This window comes from Felis catus, chromosome B3 (assembly GCF_018350175.1).
Source record: "Felis catus isolate Fca126 chromosome B3, F.catus_Fca126_mat1.0, whole genome shotgun sequence".
Taxonomy (NCBI): Eukaryota; Metazoa; Chordata; class Mammalia; order Carnivora; family Felidae; genus Felis; species Felis catus.
In genome coordinates, this window is record NC_058373.1 from 146,564,833 (window position 1) to 146,585,249 (window position 20,417).

At 68.1% G+C, this 20,417-nt stretch overlaps 2 protein-coding genes across 7 annotated transcripts in view; both read left to right on the top strand.

The window, feature by feature from the left end:
• Window positions 1-9,790, top strand: part of MTA1 (metastasis associated 1) — a 34,716-nt gene extending 24,926 nt beyond the window's left edge. Inside the window, exons 8-22 of one of the 4 annotated variants that reach the window (XM_023256149.2) lie at window positions 489-591; window positions 1,359-1,458; window positions 1,770-1,958; window positions 3,005-3,079; window positions 3,175-3,233; window positions 3,548-3,663; window positions 3,890-4,041; window positions 4,134-4,323; window positions 4,474-4,563; window positions 5,554-5,706; window positions 5,833-5,868; window positions 7,558-7,569; window positions 8,461-8,492; window positions 8,834-8,985; window positions 9,138-9,790. In XM_023256149.2, the coding sequence (XP_023111917.1) occupies window positions 489-591; window positions 1,359-1,458; window positions 1,770-1,958; window positions 3,005-3,079; window positions 3,175-3,233; window positions 3,548-3,663; window positions 3,890-4,041; window positions 4,134-4,323; window positions 4,474-4,563; window positions 5,554-5,706; window positions 5,833-5,868; window positions 7,558-7,569; window positions 8,461-8,492; window positions 8,834-8,985; window positions 9,138-9,288 (1,610 nt within the window). In that variant the 3' untranslated portion in view covers window positions 9,289-9,790. Of the gene's footprint in view, window positions 1-488; window positions 592-1,358; window positions 1,459-1,769; window positions 1,959-3,004; window positions 3,080-3,174; window positions 3,234-3,547; window positions 3,664-3,889; window positions 4,042-4,133; window positions 4,324-4,473; window positions 4,564-5,553; window positions 5,707-5,832; window positions 5,869-7,557; window positions 7,570-8,460; window positions 8,493-8,833; window positions 8,986-9,137 lie in introns of those variants that run through there. The other 3 variants (XM_023256150.2, XM_023256151.2, XR_002743316.2) reach the window with 3 other exon arrangements.
• Window positions 9,791-13,086: 3,296 nt separating this feature from the next.
• CRIP2 (cysteine rich protein 2) lies at window positions 13,087-18,246 on the top strand. Of its 3 annotated transcripts, none has more exons than XM_023256153.2 (8): window positions 13,087-13,237; window positions 16,007-16,101; window positions 16,192-16,249; window positions 16,606-16,746; window positions 16,826-16,894; window positions 16,974-17,068; window positions 17,553-17,610; window positions 17,690-18,246. In XM_023256153.2, the coding sequence occupies exons 1-8, from the start codon at window positions 13,195-13,197 to the stop codon at window positions 17,755-17,757; spliced, it is 627 nt and encodes a 208-aa protein (XP_023111921.1). In that variant the 5' UTR covers window positions 13,087-13,194; the 3' UTR covers window positions 17,758-18,246. The 3 variants fall into 3 exon arrangements, with proteins under 3 accessions (XP_023111921.1, XP_023111920.1, XP_044916580.1); XM_023256152.2 differs by lacking the exon at window positions 13,087-13,237 and adding an exon at window positions 13,592-13,854; XM_045060645.1 differs by lacking the exon at window positions 13,087-13,237 and adding an exon at window positions 15,620-15,774.
• Window positions 18,247-20,417: the final 2,171 nt, after the last annotated feature.

The window sequence follows — 20,417 nt, forward strand, 5'->3', positions numbered from 1 at the left end:
GGGCCCTTGGGTGGCAGACGCCAGCACTGGACGAGGCCACGTCAGAGTCCCCCGACCTGGCCATTGAGTAGACCGTGTGGCCCCGTGGCGTCTCGGGATCAGGAGCTTGATTAGACCCAAAGCAAGCCTCCTCTGCCTTGTCCCCACACCTGGTTGCTTCGGGCCACAGGCGCTCCCCCGGCCCCCGGGCGCCTCCTCGGGCGCCTCCTCAGCCTCCTCCAGAGCCGGGCTGGGATGCGCTGTGTTTGCAGAGGTGAAAACCCATTGTGTGCTGAGCAGACCTGGAAGTTTGGGCCGACAGCAGTGTGAACGTGTGCTGCAGCCTTGCACCCCGGGCTCAATGAGCCCTCCCGAGTCCCAGCAGAGGCAAGGGTGTGTGTGGCCCTGCGGCCGGCAGGCTGATCCCCCAGGACCCTTGGCTCCAAAAGGCTGCAAGCCACCGGCTCTTCTTAGGGTCCTGCTGGCAGCCTATCACGCGTTTCTCGTAGGTGAGGAGGATGGCCGAGACCAGTCCCGACTGGAGACCAAGGTGTGGGAGGCCCACAACCCCCTCATAGACAAGCAGATCGACCAGTTCCTGGTGGTGGCCCGGTGAGTGGGCCTCAGGGGCACTCGGGGTTCTGCCTGGACCCCAGGCACAGGGGCTGAACGGCTCCCCTGCCCCTGCTGGCCGGGCCCTTTGTGGAGACACCCCCTTCCCCAGTTCCAGACAGGTCCGGGCAGCCTTTCTCGTCCCTGCTGCTCTTAGGGGCTGCCTGGGCTTCTGCGGGGGCCCTGAGGGTCCTGGGGGCAGCTCTGGCTTTGAGGGGCTGGCCCCGTGCACCTGCCTGCTTACCTCGGGGCCTTGCAGGCCAGGCACGGACAGGGCTGGTCCCCAGGACTGAAGGACTGGATGGAGTCGCTAGGCCTGTGTCTGGATGGGCTGTGGGCTGTTGTCCTGGAGACGGGGGGGGGGGGGTAGCTGAGAAGGGAGGACATGGCCCTTAAGACCTGGGCCTTAGAGCCACAAGGGAGGCAGTGCTCCAAGAAGCAGCCTTTGCTCCAGCAGACCCCCTGGTGGAGCCCTGGGGCTGGGCCAGCGGGAGGGGAGGCCCTGTGAGGACACAGGTAGCCACACGCCCAGAAGGCTCCCATGTGTCTCCTCTGGACCCTGCGCCTTCACTGTGGAGGGAGGGCCCTGTAGTGAGCTGGGGAGGTGGAGCCCCAGGCAGTGGTGGCCAGCGGCAGGCTCTGTCCCTGGTACCTGGGGCCTCCTAGCCAGCCGTGTCCTCTTATCTTGGTGTGCTCCGGGTTTGGCCAGGGTGCCCTCTGTACGTCGGGCTCCCGTGGTCAGTGTCTCTCTGCCCCCACCCCCCCAGCTCTGTGGGCACCTTCGCAAGAGCTCTGGACTGCAGCAGCTCCGTCCGACAGCCCAGCCTGCACATGAGCGCCGCGGCCGCCTCCCGGGACATCACCTTGGTGAGGGGGCTGCATGCTGGGGCGTCTGCACAGGACCCCGTCCGGTTGTTGCCGGGGCCAGCTGTGTCCGGGCTCCCGGCAGGTGGCTCCATGAGGCTGGGGTCGTCCATCCATCCCGTGCCCTCCCGGAGAGCCCACCGGGCTAGGCGTGGGAGCGAGCCCCCCTCCATCTCTCCTGTGCCCCCGCTGCCTCCTGCGACTGTTCTCATCTCTTCCCGGGTGGGTGGGCTGGCCAGCCCTGCCTGGGGCGTCTGCGGGTCCTCGCAGCAGCTGGGACACGACCCGGGTGACCTCCGCGTGTCCTGCTACAGTTCCATGCCATGGACACGCTGCACAAGAGCGTGTACGACGTTGCCAAGGCCATCTCGGCGCTGGTGCCACAGGGCGGGCCCGTGCTCTGCAGGGACGAGATGGAAGAGTGGTCCGCCTCAGAGGCCAGCCTTTTCGAGGAGGCCCTGGAGAAGTACGGGAAGGACTTCACGGACATTCAGCAAGACTTTGTGAGTGCCACATGGTGGGCTCGGGGCCCCACTCCCCAGGGCCACCGTGTGTCAGCCCCACCGTGTGTTTGCGGCTCCCGGAAGGCGGGGCCAAGAGCTGCACCTGCTGCCAGGTCCAAGGTCAGCGGCGCTGGGCATCACGCTGGGCGTCACCCCGGGCTCCCGGCACTGACCTCTGTGCTTGTGTGAGTTGTTGGCTGCTGTTAATCAGCTGAGCTCGTCTTTAGGCGTCTTTGTATTGTGTCCCTGGAGAGTGTCCCTCCTGGGAATGACTGTCCGAGCAGGGCCCGTGCCCTCGGGGACCCCTCCCAGCCCTTATGACCTGTGAAAACACACACTCGTCTAAAAGGAGATCAGCCTCCACCACAGCGAACCCAGTGGGTCGCCGGCAGGACCTCCAGGTGGGGCTGGGACACACAGGCAGGCCAGTATCTGATTTAGCGTCACAGGTGGGCTGGCTTCTGGGAAGTCTCCAGAGGGCAGAAGGGACCCGCCAAAGGTGGAGGGGCCCAGCGGAGGGGAGAGCCGCTGTCCTGACTCGCCCAGAGTCTGACAGGAGTAACTCAGAGTCCCAGATACAGGGAGCAAGGCCCTCTCAGGAAACAGCAGCCGCTAGAAGACGGGGCCGCAGATAACGCCCAGCCAGGCTCCCATGGCGGCCACAGGACGGGGGCCCCAACTTAGAGACCACGCGGCCACCTCCGTGACAGGTTGAGTGGACGCAGCACAGACGGGTTTCGTAGCTAAATCCATGCCACGGACACGCTTCCTCTGCGTTCAGAGGACACTGTTTCCGTAGGCAGAGCAGGAAGGGCTGGCCCGACAGGAGCCCCTGGGCTTCAAAGCTGGTGCCGGAAGCAGCGGTGCGAACAGAACTCGGGAGTTGTGTTGCTGACGCTTCGGGAACTTGGAGTCCTTAGGAGGGGCACCGCTAGGCCGCGTGTGCAGGGGAAAGGGACTCCGGGGGGGGGGGGGGGTGGAGGGTAGGGAGGGGCCCTGGCCGGGGAGGGGCCCTCTGCGGCCTCACGCCCCGCCCTCTCGTGCAGCTGCCATGGAAGTCGCTCACCAGCATCATCGAGTACTACTACATGTGGAAGACCACGGACAGATACGTGCAGCAGGTGGGTGCCCGTGGGGACGCTGGGGGCTGGGGACACGGGGCCAGTGGGCCGCCCTCCCCCACCTGCATCCCCTCACACGTGGCTCCTGTTTCCAGAAACGCTTGAAAGCAGCGGAGGCGGAGAGCAAGTTAAAGCAAGTGTATATTCCCAACTAGTGAGTGCGCCCTCCACCTGTCCACGTGTCCACGTGTCCTCACCACCCTTGGGGCTGCAGACTGGGCAGGCCCCTGTCATCCCTTCGGCCGCTGGGGCGGGTGTGGAGCGGCTCTCAGGAAGCACGGGCTCCAGGACTCGAGCCCACCCGGCCTGGGGCTCCACTTGGAGCTGAGCACAGCTCTGGTGGCCAAGAGACCGCCTGCCCTGGGCGTGGACGGGGGCTGCCAGTGCCTGACAGCCTCAGTTTCCGGGGAGCTGCACACAGGCGGCATGGCACTCCCATGACGTCCTCCCTCTCTCCCTTACCCTAAGTAACAAGCCAAACCCGAACCAGATCAGCGTCAATAACGTCAAGGCAGGCGTGGTGAATGGGGCCGGGGCGCCAGGCCAGAGCCCTGGGGCCGGCCGAGCCTGCGAGAGCTGTTACAGTAAGTGCCCGCCGCCTGGCATCGGGGCCCACCCCCAGCGCTGGGCGCCCTGCACCGTCCTGGGGTCCTGGCCAGGGCGGGGGGCGGGGGTCACTCCCTGCCCGGGGAAGCCCTCGTCTCGGGTCGGTGGGGCGGCTCGGCGGGGGGCGGGCGACACTGTGGAATGCTCTCTGCCGTCACTGGTTCTGCTTAAGGACCCGTCTATTTCCAACTTTGTTGTTCGTAGCCGCCCAGTCTTACCAGTGGTATTCTTGGGGTCCCCCTAACATGCAGTGTCGCCTCTGCGCCTCTTGCTGGACATATTGGAAGAAATATGGTGGCTTGAAAATGCCAACCCGGTTAGATGGAGAGAGGCCAGGACCAAACCGCAGCAACATGGTAAGTGGGCGCCCCTCCCCGCCCCCGCGCGTGGCCGTGCGCCCGGCCCGCGGTCATGGCGCTGTGTCGGGGCGGCGCGCCCCCTTCCGCAGAGCCCCCATGGCATCCCAGCGCGGAGCAGCGGGAGCCCCAAGTTCGCCATGAAGACGAGACAGGCCTTCTACCTGCACACCACCAAGCTCACACGCATCGCCCGGCGCCTGTGCCGAGAGATCCTGCGCCCATGGCACGCGGCCCGACACCCCTACATGCCCATCAACAGCGCGGCCATCAAGGCTGAGTGTGAGTGGCGCCCTCCCCCTCCGTCCCGAGCCCTGTGCCCTGTGCCCTGTGCCCTGTCCCCGCAGGAGGGGCGTGCCGGTGCTCTGGGGGTGCCCCATTGGGAGCTCTGGCCCCGGGCCCCTCTCACGTATGCCGGGCCCCCACACACAGGCACAGCCCGGCTGCCCGAAGCCTCCCAGAGCCCACTGGTGCTGAAGCAGGCCGTGCGGAAGCCTCTGGAAGCTGTGCTCCGGTACCTAGGTAAGCCTGCCCCAGCCCCGCACGGCCAGCGAGGCCAGCCAGCGGCCGCCTGTGGGGGAGGGGGCATGCCTTCCCACAGCCCCCCGACCGCTGCCCAGGCCCCTGAGCTGCCTGTGTGTTGCTGCAGCCTGTAGGGGCCTGGGGGTCCTGGGTTTGGGTTGGACACACCCAGGACAGGCGCCCCCTGCAGACACCCACCAGGGTTCTCCACCGCCCGTCCCTGAGGGAAGGCCCACTGCGGGGTGAGCTGAACCGAAGCACCTGGCCAGCAGCTCCCAGCACGGGCTCTGGCGGCCTGGGGACCCTCAACACCTTGGCCAGTGCCCTTTGCCTCCGCTTTGCCCACCACTCTGCCAGCCGTAGGCGGCTTGTCCTGGGGGCTCAGCCAGCGAGCTTGGGCAGGAGGGAACAGAGCCAGCCACCTCTCTGGGCTCGGGGCGGGGTCACGAGTCAGTCCCTCCCAGCACGGAGGTGTCTGACCTTCTGGGAAGGACATTCCAGAACCGTGAGCTAAGTGTGTCCCGTGTAGACACGAGAGCGTTTGGCGTCATCGGATGTCTAGGGTCTGGGTCTTGGGGCTGGGCCTCAGCCCCCCTGAAAGCCAGGAAGGGCTGGGAGGCCTTGGCAGGTATGAGCCTGAGCCTGCCGTGGCCAGCTCTCAGTGGGGCGTGTCCTTTGGCTGGGCCAACCCCGGCCGTTAATTCATCGTCTGGCCAGCGGCCAGCCCTCTGCCATCAGCTCCGGTGGCCTGGACCTGGACGCCTCTGATGGGCCTGCTTGTTTACGGGCCTGTGTCTGGAGCCTGCGAGCTGCTGGCAGTTACCCAGTGACCCGCGGGGCCCAGCCCTGCTTGCGGGACGCCCAGGGGTGTGGGATGGGGGGTGTCCCCCCGGTGGGCCCTGTGGTCGTCCTCCGCCGGGACGGGCCAGGGGTGCTGCCGTGTGCGTTCGCTGCCCGCAGACCGGGCCCCTCCCGTGTTGCTCCCGACAGAGACCCACCCCCGCCCCCCCAAGCCCGACCCCGTGAAGAGCGTGTCCGGCGTGCTCAGCGGCCTGACCCCTGCCAAGTCGGCCCCCGTCATCAACAACGGCTCCCCCACCATCTTGGGCAAGAGGAGCTACGAGCAGCACAACGGGGTGGACGGTGAGTCCCCGGCGGGGCGGCCGGCGCGGCCTGCCGGCCCTGGGGTGCCCGGCCCCGCCCCCGCCGCACCCCTGCGTGCTGACCGTGTTCTCTCTCCCTCTCTCTCCCGTCGCCGGGCGCTGGCAGGCAACATGAAGAAGCGCCTCTTGATGCCCAGTAGGGGTAAGGCCCGGGGCGGCCGCGGCGCGGCTGCTGTGCTCTCGCGTGCATGGTGCACGGCGGGCGGCTCAGGGCACGCCCGCGGGGCAGTCCACGTGGGCTGGGCCGCACCCTGCTCCCCGTGCTCCCCCCCCCCCCCCCACTCGCCCAGACGCCGCCTCCCGCCCCGGGGCCTCTGGCTGGTGGGCCGTCCCCTCCCTCCCGGCCCGGTGCCCGGTCGGTGGACTGTCCTCTCGTGTGGCCCTGGCGCCCCCGCCGCCTGCCTGTACTGTCTGCCATCGCGCTGTGACCACCCGCATGCCGTCAGCCTCAGCTCGCGTGGCTGCCCGTGCTGTGCCTACGACCCTCTTGTGCGCCCTGCCCGTTTTTGGGGGGGGTGTGGGGGGCTTTGGGACCCTGGCCTCCCCAGCGGGGCAGATAGGACCGAGCTGTGGGCTGCACGTGGTCCGCACGGCACAGGGAGGTGCCCCCAAGGGAAGAGGTCCCACAGCCGAGGCAGCGACACCCTCTCCCGAGTGGGGTGGGACACCCAGGGGAAGGGGACTGAGGTCGGCGGAGGGGGGGTGCGGGGCGGGAGGGGCAGGTGCATTGAGACCCTGCCACCACAAGCACCCAGGTTGGCAGTGCCTGGGGGAGCAGGACTCTGGGTTGTCCGGGCCCGTCTGTGGTCGCTCCCCCAGTGACTCGGGGCCTTGCTTTGCTCCCTTAGCTGGGCAGGGGGCACCCACGGTCTCTTCGGCTGCTCCCAAAGGAGGTGCTAGGAGAGGGATGGCCACGGTGGCAGGGAGGGGCCGCTGGGCCCTGGAGGGTTGGCCCTCAGCAGGATCCGTGTGGGAGGGAGGCAGAGGGGGGCCAGGAGGGGCGATCTTGGGAGGATTGGGGTCTCGGCGTGGGCACTCCACGCTGTGGGCCGGCAAGCGTGGTCATGCCCGGAGCCCTTGCCCGGGCTCAGGACCGACGGGCTGCTTCTCGGGGTGCCGGCCGCGGTGCTGGGCCAGGCATGGGGACCTGTGGGTGGCAGCAGGCGGCGCCCATCCAGCCCGGCCTTGTCCTTGCCTCTCGGCCGCACCAGGAGCCCCGGCAGGCGCGTCCCGTGGGGTCAGCCTGTGGCCCTGGTGCCGGCTCCTGCCCTCGCACTCCCTGTGGCCTGCCCTGGGTCCCCGGTGCCCCTGCCGTCACTCCTGGCCCGCCCACCCTTCTCTCCACGGCCAGCCCCCACCCCGTGCCCGTCTCCGCAGTGGGGGCTGGCCGGCTTGCTCTCTGCTAGATACCCGTGAATGATCTCATTCCACAGAAGTCAGCGGGCGTCTTGGGGGCTTCCTTTTTAAAAAGCGCTTCATGAGCAGGGTGGATAAAGTGAATTACTTCTGTCGGTTTATCCAAATCGGTGTGCTTCTGTGTCTCCCTCAGTCTTAGCATGTGGTGGTGTGGTCGGGAGACCACAGGCTGGCCACCTGAGGCACCACCGGGCAGCCTAGGCCCGGGGGCATTGCCAGACTGTTGGGCAGGCACGAGCTGAGCTCTGGGCCAGGGCCTGGACCCGGGTGCCCTCGGGGCCTTAACTCACTAACCCAGCCCACCAGGCACATGCGCTCCGCACCCACCGCCCTCGGCCCCCGGCAGCGCGCACGCTTGTTGTCTAACTAACGCTAACCGTGTGTTCTCTTCCCTCTGCGCCCATCGCTCTGATAGGCACTTACCTGGGTAAGTAGTGCCGGGTCTCGGGGCTGCAGGCCACGTGCCGGAGCCCCTCCCTCTGCCCTGCCTAGGGCTCCCCCAGCGAGGAGGGGGTTTGCAGGGGGGTGGGCCGGGCAGCTGCTCGGGAAATGGACCTTGGCCAAGAAGCATATCTGGGAAGAGCTGGTTCTGGGGGGCCTCTGGCAGGACTCGCTCACACACGGGCACACTCACGTCCGTGCGCACGCTCACTGGGCACAGGTGGAGCGGGGGAGACAGTGGCAGGCCTGGGCTCCCCCGGCTTCTCCGCCCAGGTCTTCACCGGCATGCGTTCGCAAGTCGGGAGCCTCGCGTGCCCGTGGCAGGGGCCTGGGGGGACCGTGACCTAGGACGGTGACTTCTCCAAGTCACGGGCCGAGGCCTGCAGCCCCAGACCCTCAGCCCGTGGGGTGGAAGCGCCTGCGTCCTGGCCACTGCTAGAAGCTCCCGTCTGCTCCTCCAGGGCAGCTAGCCCCAGGGTCGGCGAGGGATGCTTGGAGCCCCTGGGGAAGAAGCCCAGTGGGGCCCGAGGAGAGGCCGCCTTGGAGAGGGGGTCCTGGTGCCGCTGTGTTTTATCGCTGTGCTAGGCGTTGCCTGGCTGCCGTGTAAACCAGGCTCCCACCGTCTTGGCCCCATCCAGGGCAGGCAGCCCGCGTGTCAGGGACTGTGCCGTCAGAACCGAGACTCCTGGCCTTCCGCCTAGAGCCCGAGCCAGTGCCGCCCTCACTGGCTGGGCCAGAGGTGGCCCTCAGAGCCCCCCCAAGAGCTGTGGGATCGTGTGGGGGCTGCTTGGGCTAGGCTGGGACCATGGGAGGACGTGGCCCCAGGTTTCCCGCCCTTTGGCTGAGGGGGCTCACGTTCTCTTCTCCCCGTTGTCAGGTCTGGCGAACCACGGGCAGACCAGGCACATGGTAAGAGCAAGGCCGGGCCCCAGCGGGACCCCTGCCCCCGCCCCCGCCCTGGCAGGACCCCCCGCCCCAGTGCGCAAGCACAACGCGTGTCCGCGCACGGCTCCCTGGGCTGGTGGCGGGGAGGCCTGGGTGGCCCTGTCGGGCCCTGTGTCAGGAGCATCAGGGAGGCTCAGCGGGACCGGGAGGGGGCCGGCTCCAGGGTGCCCCTGGCCCTCAGTGGGTCCCCTGCCTGCCCAGTGGGCCAGGCCTGCATGCCTCCTGCTGGGACTGCTGCCTTGGGGGTTTCGCGGTGCAGCGTGGAGGCCCCCAGGGCGTCGTCCTCAGGCCTCCCCTTGCCACAGGGACCAAGCCGGAACCTCCTGCTCAATGGGAAGTCCTACCCCACCAAAGTGCGCCTGATCCGGGGGGGCTCCCTGCCCCCTGTCAAGCGGCGGAGGATGAACTGGATCGATGCTCCTGACGATGTGTTCTACATGGCCACCGAGGAAACCAGGTGGGGGCCTCCCCGAGGCTGGCAGCGTGGGGGGTCCAGGGGACCTCCCTGAGGCTGGGAGGGGGCCGGGTTGCCTCCCCGAGGGTGGCGGAGTGGGGCATCCAGGGGGGCCTCCGCTCCCTGGTCACCTGCCGGCGTCGCTGCGTTCACAGGAAGATCCGCAAGCTGCTATCGTCCTCGGAGACCAAGCGTGCCGCCCGTAGGCCCTACAAGCCCATCGCCCTGCGCCAGAGCCAGGCCCTGCCCCTGCGGCCGCCCCCACCGGCCCCTGTCAACGACGAGCCCATCGTCATCGAGGACTAGGTGCCCCGCTGCCCGGCGAGGCCACTCCGACCACAGCCCACGCCCCCGCCCGCCCGCCCGCCCACCCCTGCCCGGTTTTGGTAGTGCTCCCCTCCCGCCCCCCCCCCCCCCCCCCCCCCTGCAGAGAAACTGCTCCTCCGGGCGCCTCGGGGGCAAGTGCCCTTTCACTTACTCCCAGAAAGCCCGGGAGTCGTTTTTAGCTTTGTGTTTACTTTTTGGCCGGAGCGGAGCTGAGGAGCCGCCCGGGAGCCCGCACCACCCCGTGGGCCTCGCGTGCGGCCGCAAGTTTTGTTGTGTTCTGTTGAAGGTGCCATTTTAAATTTTATTTTTATTACTTTTTTTGTAGATGAACTTAAGCTCTGTAAACTTACATCTGGAATGTTAGGATCGGCATGGCCAGCGGCCGCCGAGCTGCCTGGTGGGGTTGGCCCCTGGTCTTTTCAAGTAATTTTCATATTAAAAAAAAACAAAGAAAAAAAAAGTTATAAAAAGAAAAAACCAACTGGCCCTTCCCGTGTCTTTTGTCCCCCTGTCCCTCTCCTTGCCTTGAGCCTTGGGGCTGTCCCTTCCCCCCCAGCACCCCAGGGCACAGCTCACTTACCAGGGTTGGGTCAAGGGTGGCCTGGCAGTGTGCCAGGCAGGTGGGCACCTCAAGGCCAGAGATACCGTCCATAGGCAGGAGGACCCTTGAGAAAAAGCCCCAGCGAGCAGCATGTGGCCCCTGGCTTTCCTGGCCTCTAGGCTGGGCTGGGGTTTTGTCCTTCCCTCACCTCTACCCCCACACCTGTCTCCTGCAGGGCCTGGCCCAGTGACCCCCTGTTTCCCATGGAGGAGCTGAGACCCCTCCACCTCCCCCCCCCCCCCCCCCGGCCACAACCATGTCTGGCTGAGGCAGGGAGTGGCCTGGACCTGGCCTTGGACCCAGACTGGCAGGTGCCTGGCTCCCGTGGCCGAATGGCTCCCCTCCCAGCAGGGCAAGCCAGCACAGCTGGGTCAGGCCAGCCCACCGCCCTCTCCTGGCAGAGCCCTGCCCCAGCTGTCTGAGGATTTCTGCCCAGACCTGCAGGGTCAGCCCCCAGCAGGTGTGGAGTTTCCAGAGTGAGAATTTGCTCAGATTTCAGCAAGTACGTTGTTTTCAGAAATTCTACCTGTGGCCATTCCTCGGCACCCACCTTTGCAGGCCAGCAAGACAGGTGCGAGCCGTCTAACCACTGAGGAGAGGGGTCTGGGGGCGGAGGACACCTCTCTGCCACCCCAGCTGGCCCAGAGAAGGGTGAGCTGGGCCCTCCTGGGGCGGGGCTCCCACCTCCTTCCTCCCGGAGCCCCGCCTCCTGCTCTCCCAGCCCTGCTGTGACAGGGTGCACATCTCAGCCAGGAATTCAAATAGAAACTACTTGTGCTCCCCCGCGGGAGACAGATAAGGGAGTCCTGGCTGCCCACCTCGAGCCCGTGATGGGGCCCCGTAAGGTGACAGGCCGGGGTGTTGAAGAAGTGGCCCCACCCAGCCACTTCAATCCGCAGCCTGGCGCCCCTGCCCTGCCCGCTCCGAGACTCAGATGTGGCGTCTGTGGCGGGCGCCAGGCTGACAAAACTGAGCTTCCTGGGAGCCTCTTCCCAACCTGGGGGTCTGAGGAAGGGGCAGGGAGCTTCCTGAGGCCCCCTTCCCTCCTCCTCAGACGGGGGGGTGGGCATTTCAGGCGAGCAGGAGTCGTCCCCATGGGGGCCCCGGCCTGCACACCTCCAAGCCCCCTGTCCTTCCCGGGCTTCCTGCCACCTACCACCGAGCCCAGCCCCGGGGTCCCCACAGCAGAGCCAAGATGTCCCCCGGGTGCTATTTGCCAACGTCGCCAGGACGCCGTGCCACTGTGGCCCCGGGGGAGGGACCTGTGCTCACGCCTGGCTGGCTAGCTGCTTTCCTGGACACCCGCTGTCCTCATCCATCCCACTGCCCGGTCCCTGCCCCCATCTAGCCTTCTGTGGTCTCAGAGGTGGACACTGCTGTTCGGTGTCCATCGACCCAGAATAACCCCGTCACTTCAGGGAGCCTCCGGTCAGGCCCAGGACTGTAGTTGGGTGCGGGGCACCTGTCCCCCAACCTGCCCCCCCCCCCCCCGTCCCTGGGGTGTCTGGCCAGTTCCAACATAGTTTCCTTTGCTATGCCTGCTCACTCTCCAGGCAGGGCTGGGCCCTGGGCCCTGGGCCCCTCCCACACAGCCTCCTTACAGAAGACACCTGATACCTGATGCTGAGCCTCAGCAAGCAAGGGGCTGTGAATGCCTGACTTGTGGGGAGCCCCATCGCGGGCCGCCCTATCGGGAAGAGGACCGCGGAGGCCTCCCCACCCCCCTTGCCTGCCTCGCCTGGCAAGAGGCCAGAGTCAGGGTGCAGACGGGAAAGGGGCTGGTCAGGCTGGTCAGTCAGGCTTGGGACCACATGTTTCTAGGCTGCTGTCCTCACAGTAACAGCAGTGGATAGAGTGTGAGTGCAGGGCATGGGCGGGGAGGGGAGGGCAGGAGCTGGCCAAGGCAGGACTGCCACGAAAGTCCGGGTTCTGGAGGGCCTGGTTCTAAGGGCCATGGGACACTGGCTTGCTCACTCCTCTAGTGTGCAAATACGCCTGGCACCAGGGGCCCGGCGGGTGCCTCCGGCAGAGGATGGGGGGTGGGGGTGGGGAGGCAGACCTTGGTGTCCAGCACAGAACCTCCAAGATACACAGTGGGGGGCCCAGGGGCCTGGAGGGAGCTGCCCAGACTGGATGGGGTCATTTGGGCTTGGGGTTCTGTCCACTTGCCAGGCTGGAGGCCCAGGGAAGGGCTTATTGGGAGGTAGAGCCCCAAGGGAGGAGACCAGGGGGTCCTCCTGGGCCCCACGGGAAGGGTAGGACCCGGTTTTTCAGACTCCATGATGGGGGCAAGGAGGGTTGGGAGGGATCAGGCAGGCCCCTGTTGGGAGGGGGACCTTGAGGGGATCCCTAGCTCTCCGGCTTTGGGGCCAGGAGGCTGGAGGTCAGAGGCCCCTGGGCACAGAGCTAGTGGGTCCAGAGGAGGGATGCAGGAGGCATCCTGCAGTGGTGGTGGGGGCGCAGGCGGATGGCAGTGCCAGCCCGCTGGGCACCTGCACGGAGAGCACGCCGGGGGGGGGGGGGTGTCACGCCTCTTCTCTCCCATTTCTACTGTCCCTGGGTGGAGAGCCTGGGGAGAGTGCCTCCCAAGCCGGCAGCACGCCCAGGTCCCCTGCTGCCCGGCGCCCTCCCCCTCTTTCGCTTCCAGCAGTTTCTCTCCCGCTGTTTTTGGAAGCGTCGGGCGCCCTGCCTTCCACCCACTGCGCTTCAGCACCGTCGACGGTGTCAGGCGGGGGCGGGCGGTGGGGCAGGACCAGGGCCCGGCCAGGTGGCCGCGCCCCGCGGGGGAGCCGGCTCCGGTCCCGCCGCGCGGCCATCGCTATAGAAACCGAGCAACAAAGGGACTCGGGGCGGGGGGCGCGCGGCGGGGTGGGTGGGGTCCTCCGGGGGCGGGACGGGGGGGGAGCACCCGGCGCCGAGGGCCGCCGTCCGTCTGCGTGTCCAGGGGCCGGCCTTCCGGGCCGAGGCCCTAAACAGCCAGGAATGCCCCCGAGCCGAGGGGGCTCCGGACCCCCGCCCGCCCCGCCCCTGCCCCGGCGTTGCCATGGACACGAGCGAGGCACCGGCGTCGGGGCGCCGGGCGGGTCTGGCCGCCCTCGCGGCCCCGGCAGGTGCGCCCCCGCCCCCGCGGCGCCCCCCGCCGGACCCGGGGAGCGGGCTCCCGAGGCCCCGCCCCGGCCGCGGAGCCAATGGGTGCGCGGGCAGCCGGCGGGCGGGGCGGGGCGGCGGCGCGGTGGCGGCGGCGCGGAGAGGGCGCGGGCTGAGGGCCGACGGGCGCACCGACCATGGCCTCCAAGTGTCCCAAGTGCGACAAGACGGTGTACTTCGGTGAGTGCTGGGCCGGACCAGCGCCCGCCGCACTTCGCGGTCAGCCCCGGGCTGCGCGCCCCGCCTCGGGATGCGCGGCCCCGGGATGCGCGGCCCCGAGGCCGGCTAGGCGCGCTGCCCACGCGGGTGCGGCCGGAGGGTGGAGCTGGACGAGGTGGGGGCAGCCACGCCCGAACCCCGCAGCGGCCGGTGGGCCCCGCGGGAGTGCGTGATCCTCCCAGGATGAGGCCGGGCTGTGGGGGGACGTTCGGGGTTCGCGGGCGCCGAGCGGGGCGGGGTCGGGGTCGGCGGGGCGCACGCTCTGGGAGCCTCCCGTGCGCTCCTGCCTTTCACGGCCCTTCCCGTGGACACGTGGCTGGCCCCCAGCAGTGACCACCCCCCAACCTCCACCTCGACCTCTGACCACAGCGGGCCCGGGTCAGATATGGGCTCTGTCTGGACTCGGTCCACGCGGGGGCGACCTTGGCCTCCCAACTCCTGCGTGTCCCAACGTGCTCCCTCCCTTGGCGCGAGTTCCCTCAGGACTTTGCTGCGCGTGAAGTGGGATGACAAACGGGTCCCCACAAGCATGAGAGGACACTGGAGCCCGGGTGGCCAAGTGCCCCTGCCTCCTCAAGGTCAGAAGAGCCCTAGACGGGAGGGTGTGGCGGGTCTTCGCCAGGATGGCCCCCCAGGGTATGCGGCAGCCCCTGGCGCTCACCCACTCTCTGGCGATCACACCCGCCTGTCTGGCTTACTCAGCCACTCTCCCTTCTCTTGGCTGATCCTGTCCCGACTTTGCCAGGGTGGCAAAGTCCCTGCCCCCGGATCCTTCCACTAACACCCTCCTGGAGCCACAGACAGGGGGCCCTTCCCTGGTCATTGTGGGGACAGTGGTCGGGGTCTGGAATGTGGACAGGCCAAGGTGAAGGAAGCCACTTGGCTTCCCCGCTGAGGGAGGTGGATGGTTGTTTGCTCTTCCCAGAGGGGAGGGACCGGATTTGGCCTGGAGTGCTTCTGGCCTGGCTGGGAGCCCAGGGGCTTCCGGCCGACTCCCCAGTAGCTGGCCCAGTCCTCCGTCCCCATCCCAGAGGGGGCTCATCCCCGTAAGGCTCGCGGTGGGGGACAGCCCTGGGGTCCTCCTGCCAGGCTCGCTGCCCACTACTTGGCCCCGACCAGGCCAGCTCAGGGCTCTCCAGGGCTGGGGCAGACAGTTCTGTGGACAGCCGCGAAAGCGTCTCTGCCTGCCTGCCTGGGCGGTCACTGGCTCCCAGCAGAAAACAAAGGCTGCTCAGACCCGCCTGGCTTCTGTCCTGGGCGGGAGGCGCTGGTGGAAGGAGGGGGGGCCTTTGGCCTGGGATCCTGCCCATCCCCCAGTCAGGCACCCCACCCCACCCCTGCCCCAGCAGCCCACACCCTTGAGCAGAGTGAAACCTGGGCCAGGACACCCCAGAGTGGCCTCAGAATGCTTTGCCTTTGTGTCCTTAACAATGGTGCCGCCCGTGGGGAGCCCGGTCCCTTCCATGCCAAGAGACCCGATCAATTCTGTCTTCCCAACGGGGTTGGCAGTATGTGGCCATCTCCCCGCCCAGTGGGGTCTGAGGGTCATTCCCCTGCCCCCGCATAGCCGTATGCTAGTGCTGGCCCGTGCGGCGTGGCTTTGGCAGCCCTGAGTGCAGCTGCCACGGCCGCTGCTGGCCAGCAGGAGGACTGGGAGAGGGTGCCGGGCTGGCGTGGCACCCGACTGCCCCAGCATGGACACGGGAGGGGTGGCTGGCCAGCCTGTCCCAGCATCCTCGGGTAGAGTGGCCGTGGGGATCCAAGCCCCAGCTGCCTCCAGGAAGGGGTGGGTGTGGGCAGCGGTCCAGCAGGTCCTGCCAGGGCTACGGGGAGCCAGCACCCAGGGCCCCAAACCTGGGCCACCAGCAGCAGCACCCATGGGCCTCTGGGTGTGGGGAGTGACCCGGCCGGGCCCTCTCTCTCTTCACTCTGCCAGGGCCCTGGGGGAGGCCTGGCCTGCACAGCAACCTCGCTGCGAGGGGGCCAAAAGATCCGTTGGTCCTGGGGCTCGGCCAGCGTGGCAGGGGCCCGGTCCGCCTGACCTCCGCCCCCCCCCCCCCTCGCCTGCCCTCCATGCTTCTGCTTAGACCCCTTCCCTTCCCTTCCCTTCGGAATTCCGGCTTGGCTCCAGCCTTTCTTCCTGCCCTCTCCTCCACCACCCTTTTCCTGCCGCGCTCTCCTGGGGAGGCCCCCCACACTTCCGGCCTTTAGGAGGTGGCCCAGTGGGCAGGGGGTGGGGTGGGGGTGACTGGGCCCTTAGCAGCTGGTCTCTGACCTTGAGTGTGGAAGCAGCAGCTGGAGGCAGTACCTTATCATGGGGAAACCAAATATAGACAGGTAGGCATTCTGTCCCATGGGGTGCAGGGGGCGCGGCACAGCCATGGAGGGTCCACGGCCGTGGAGGGTCCGGAGGCTGGGGTTGGCCCCTCCGCAGGGGGCTCTGCCCACCCCTTCGGGGCCCAATTGGGAGCGTTCAGGAGTCTGTGAGGGATGGAAAGGTGTATGAGTGGGAGGCCACCGTTTGAGGGAGGGGCAGGTGCGTCGTTGAGAGGGTTCCCAGGGGTGTGAGGGTGACCGAGAGGGACCCAGCAGGGGCTCTGAGGGGCAGAAGGTGGTTCCGGCGTGTGGTGGGGGCTCGGAGGTTCCTTGTGTGGGGCTGGAGGGAGGGCTGAGGACTCTGCCCGCGCCAGGGCCCTGGCCACTGGCGCTGACCTCCCGTCCTGCCCCCAGCTGAGAAGGTGAGCTCTCTGGGCAAGGACTGGCACAAGTTCTGTCTCAAGTGTGAGCGCTGCAGCAAGACACTGACCCCCGGGGGCCACGCTGAGGTGAGCCCCCTTCCCCGGGCCGGGCGGGGGTGGGAGGCAAGCCTGGGCCGTGGCCGGGTGCCAGCCCTCACGCCACACCCCTCTGCCTAGCACGACGGGAGGCCGTTCTGCCACAAGCCCTGCTATGCCACGCTGTTCGGACCCAAAGGTGAGCTTGGGTCCCCGCCCCCAGCCTGGGAGCCGTTCTGGCCCCGGAAGGGGCGGCCGGTGTGCCTCCTGGACCCGGCACAGACTTGGGCCTGGGAGACACCAGCAGCCCCGGGGTCCCCTGGCCCCCTTCTCCCCTTGCCCATTCTGGGCCCTCCCCCGACAGTCTCTTCCGTCCTGGTAATTCTAGCGTCCCCCACGCCCCTCCCAGAAGTCTGCCCCGGCCGGCTGGCACCCTCTGGTGGGGTGGGGGGAGGGTCCCAACCCCACGGAGTGGGCGGTGGAGAGAAGTGCAGTGGGGTGTGGGGGCTGGGGGTGGGCGAGGCCCCTCGCCCTACAGTGTCTGCCACTCCGCAGGGGTGAATATCGGAGGGGCCGGCTCCTACATCTACGAGAAACCCTCTGCCGAGGGCCCCCAGGTCACCGGCCCCATCGAGGTGCCCGTGGTCCGGGCTGAGGAGCGCAAGGCCAGCGGCCCCCCGAGGGGGCCCAGCAAAGGTGGGCTGGGCTCCGTGTCTGGGCGGAGGGGTGTCCCAGCGGCCAGGCCGTGCCCGGCCCTGACTCCTCCTTCCCTCAGCCTCCAGCGTCACCACGTTCACGGGGGAGCCCAACGTGTGTCCTCGCTGCAACAAGAGGGTCTACTTCGGTGAGTGAGAGCGCCAGCGGCAGCCTCTGGGGGTGCCCGAGGAGGGCCCCTCAGCATCACCGTCTGTCTCCCCTCCCAGCCGAGAAGGTGACCTCTCTGGGCAAGGACTGGCACCGCCCGTGCCTGCGCTGTGAGCGCTGTGGGAAGACGCTAACTCCAGGCGGGCACGCGGAGGTGAGGGGGTAGGGCCTGCGGAAGAGGGGGGCGGGTTTGCGGAGGAGGGGGGCGGGTTTGCGGAGGAGGGGGGGCGGGTTTGCGGAGGAGGGGGGGCGGGTTTGCGGAGGGGGGGCGGGCCTGCGGAGGGGGGGGGCGGGTTTGCGGAGGGGGGGGCGGGTTTGCGGAGGGGGGGGAGTGTTTGCAGAGGTGGGCGGCACATGGAGGTGACGCCCGGGGTGGCCTGGGGGTGGGGTTGGGGTTGGGGGTGAGCCAGCGGTGGGTGCTATCCCCCGGTGGCCAGAGTGGAGGCCTACGGGTGCACCGATGCTCCCAGGCATCCGCACGGCCATCCCCCCATCCATCAGGTGAGTGGAACCTGGCATGGCTTAGGGGTCCTTGAAGGCTGTAAGGGAGGGCGGGGTGTGTGGACAACGAGGAAGCCAGGTGGGGGTGTGGGGAGAGGAAGGCAGAAATCTCAGCTCTGTGCCTGTTCCGCCCCCAGCATGATGGCCAGCCCTATTGCCACAAGCCCTGCTACGGAATCCTCTTTGGACCGAAAGGTGAGTGCCGCCAGGAGGCCTGGGATTCTGGTGCCCTCCTCCCCACTCCTCCCTACCGCCTTTGTGCCCTTTTCTGCAGGAGTGAATACCGGAGCCGTGGGCAGCTACATCTATGACAGAGACCCAGAGGGCAAAGCTCAGCCCTAGGGACGCAGCCCGTCCAAGGAGCCGGGGCCTTCTCCTCTGCCGGCCCTGCTCCAGAGCCTACTGCTTGGCCCTATGGGGGAGAGCGGCCAGCCGTCCCGTCCTCCCCCTGCACGTCCAGGGCCCGGGTGTTGTGCGGGAGGAGGCCCGCCTGCCTATCCCCGTTTCTCTCCCCTGCCCGTGGTCCCCTTTTGTGTCCACGTGGTCCCACACGGCGCCGCGTGTCTCCTGGCCCTCCGTGGGTCTGTCTGAGGTGGGCGTCCCGCTCTCCCCCTCCTACTGCCCCAGGCCTGCCTCACAGTGTTATTTCTGCTCCCCTTGCCGGTGACGCTGCCCCGCTCTTCACGGTGTTCCCAGGGCGGACCCAGGGCGTCCCTGCCAGGAGCCCTCTGCCCATCGCCCCCACCGCCTTGCAGTGCTTGCCTGACACCCTCACGCGGCTCACATGTAACTGCTGAGATTGCCGTCAATAAAGGTTTGAGGATTGGGGGACCCCGCCGTGCCTCTGGTTGGGGGATGGACGTACGTTGGGACTGTAACCCCTTGTCCCATCCACAGACGGTCCCCACACCCGCGGGCTGGCTTCTGGTGGGAGTGGGGTCCTAGTCCCAAGGCTGGTAGGGGCGGGTGGGGAGGCAGGCAGCTCCACTGTGGGCCGTGGTGCCAGCACCGAGGTGGAAAAGGCAGCTGAGACAGGGACCGGAGCAGGTGGAGGTGGGAGCATGGGAAGCATCCTGGGTTTGGGGTCCTGGTCCCCAGAAACGTCAGCAGTGGGCACTAGAGCCAGGAGATGCCTCCATCCATCAGGGCGGGGTCTGCCTTGGGACAGAGAGCCAAGGGCATGGCACATGGGGGAAAGAGGGCAGGTGACGGGAGGCGGTCCTCTCTAGGAGTGCAGGAGCTGGGGAGTAGGCAGAGGCAAGGTGGGCCTTCAGGACCCAGCCTGGAAGTGTGGTGGCTTGGATGGGGAAGGGGTGTGGTCAGCATCAGTGGAGGCCAAGGGACAGAACGGGGGCAGTCTGAAGGCCAGGGCTTGAGGGCTTGAGTCCCCCTGTTTGGGTGCTCCTTCCCAGCCGGTGTCCCTGTGTCCGGGTTTGCAGTGTTAGTGGGGTCACCCCTGGCCTCCCCAGGCAGCCCGGTCTCTGCCCTTTGAACCTGTCAGGAGCCCTCCCTCCTGTCTTCCTTTTTCCGCCGCTTCTGGACAGCCCAGCAGAGGGCGCACCTTCTGTTCCACTCCAGGCTCCGGCGGAAACCAGGCCAATCTACCCTGACCTGCCCCTAGCACCACAGCCCCAGAAGCTTTGACCTCCTCAAAGCCGGGGCATCTGGGCCCATGTGCCCTGCACCCCAGGACCGGCTCTCTTTCCCTCAACCCTTGGCACAGGGCCCCTCCCCGGCTCTCCCTGCAGTCCACCAGCTCAGACACAGCTGAGCCTGCGTGCATGCCATAGCCATTGTCCTTGGAGCGGCCATGCGTGTCCCTGGGGGTGGATCGGCCGGCTCGGGTGTCCAGCGATGCCAGGCCGTCCCATCGCACTGTGGGCAGCAGTGTCTCCTCTCACCTGGCTACCCCTGGAATGCAGCCAGAGTGTGCAGGGCAGGTGGCCTGGGGGGGGTGAGGGGTGGGGGGAGGGGCCGCTGGAGCAGGCACCCCAGGGGCAGCCGGTGTCCCCCCCCCCCGGCCCCCCCAGGGCAGAGCAAGTACCACCGGGGCACTGGTGCAAGCTGGGCGGAAGGCCCCCACCTGCCCCAGGCTGTGGCTCCATGGTTGGGGGGACCTTTGGGGGGAGAATCCAGACTTTCTGAGCAGCACACACCCGCCCTGGCTGCGGTGTGGGATGGGAAATTCCTGCCCTCTGCCGGGCGGGGAGCTGCTAAGGGCGCAACTTGGGCCCTCCCTCGGGAGCCTCCAGTGGAAACTATGTGGGGAGGAGAGGGGGTGGGCGGCGCGCCCTTTCCCCAAACCCGGGGCGGAGGGGGCTCTGGGTGGGTGAAAGCCCGCCTGGCAGCGCGGGGGCGAGGGTGCCGGGACCGCCTCGGGGAAGGTCGGCTCCGGCCCGCCTTGGGACGCAGCGGCCCCCAGCTCCCGGGGCCGGCCGGGAAAGCGCGTCCCATTTCCTGCGGGCGGAGCAGGACTCGCCGCCTTGTTTGTTTCCAAGGGGTTGCCATGGAAACCGGGCGGTGCCGCTACCACTGGTCTCCGCGCGCGTCGCTAGGCGCGTCGTTGTGACAACGGTGTGACGGCGGTGCGCCCGCGCGGCTGCGGCCTTCTCGTTGGCACCGGCTCCAGGAAGCCCCCCAGCAAGTCAGGTGCTTCCTCCGTCGCCCACAGCCCCGGACGCTCCGGCAAGATGCGGGAGAGGCGGCAATGGGCCTGTGTGCCGGGGTGTGCCGCCTTCTCCACTTCCCCTTGCCTGACCTCCACCGCCGCCCCTCCCTCCATTCGGTGCTGGCCAGGGAGGCGGCCCTGAGATGCCATCTAACAGCCTCCTTCCCCGTCCAGAGCCCAGGGCTGCGCATGGCGCGGGGGCCTCCTTCACCATCCTCCTCCCCAGGTGCACCCCACCTCCTACCAGCCCAGTCTTCCCCGGCTTGGGAAGGCTAGGCCCCTGCGAGGTCGCATGCCTTCCACCCCCGACGTGAGCCAGTGTGGCCCTGGCTGC

Coding starts and splice junctions, on each gene's coding strand:
- CRIP2 (XM_023256152.2), top strand. CDS start 13,662: ATGGGCTCTGTCTGGACTCGGTCCACGCGGGGGCGACCTTGGCCTCCC. Junction 13,855..16,006: donor AGTGCCCCTGCCTCCTCAAG/GTCAGAAGAGCC, acceptor TCCTGCCCCCAG/CTGAGAAGGTGAGCTCTCTG. Junction 16,102..16,191: donor CCCCCGGGGGCCACGCTGAG/GTGAGCCCCCTT, acceptor CCCTCTGCCTAG/CACGACGGGAGGCCGTTCTG.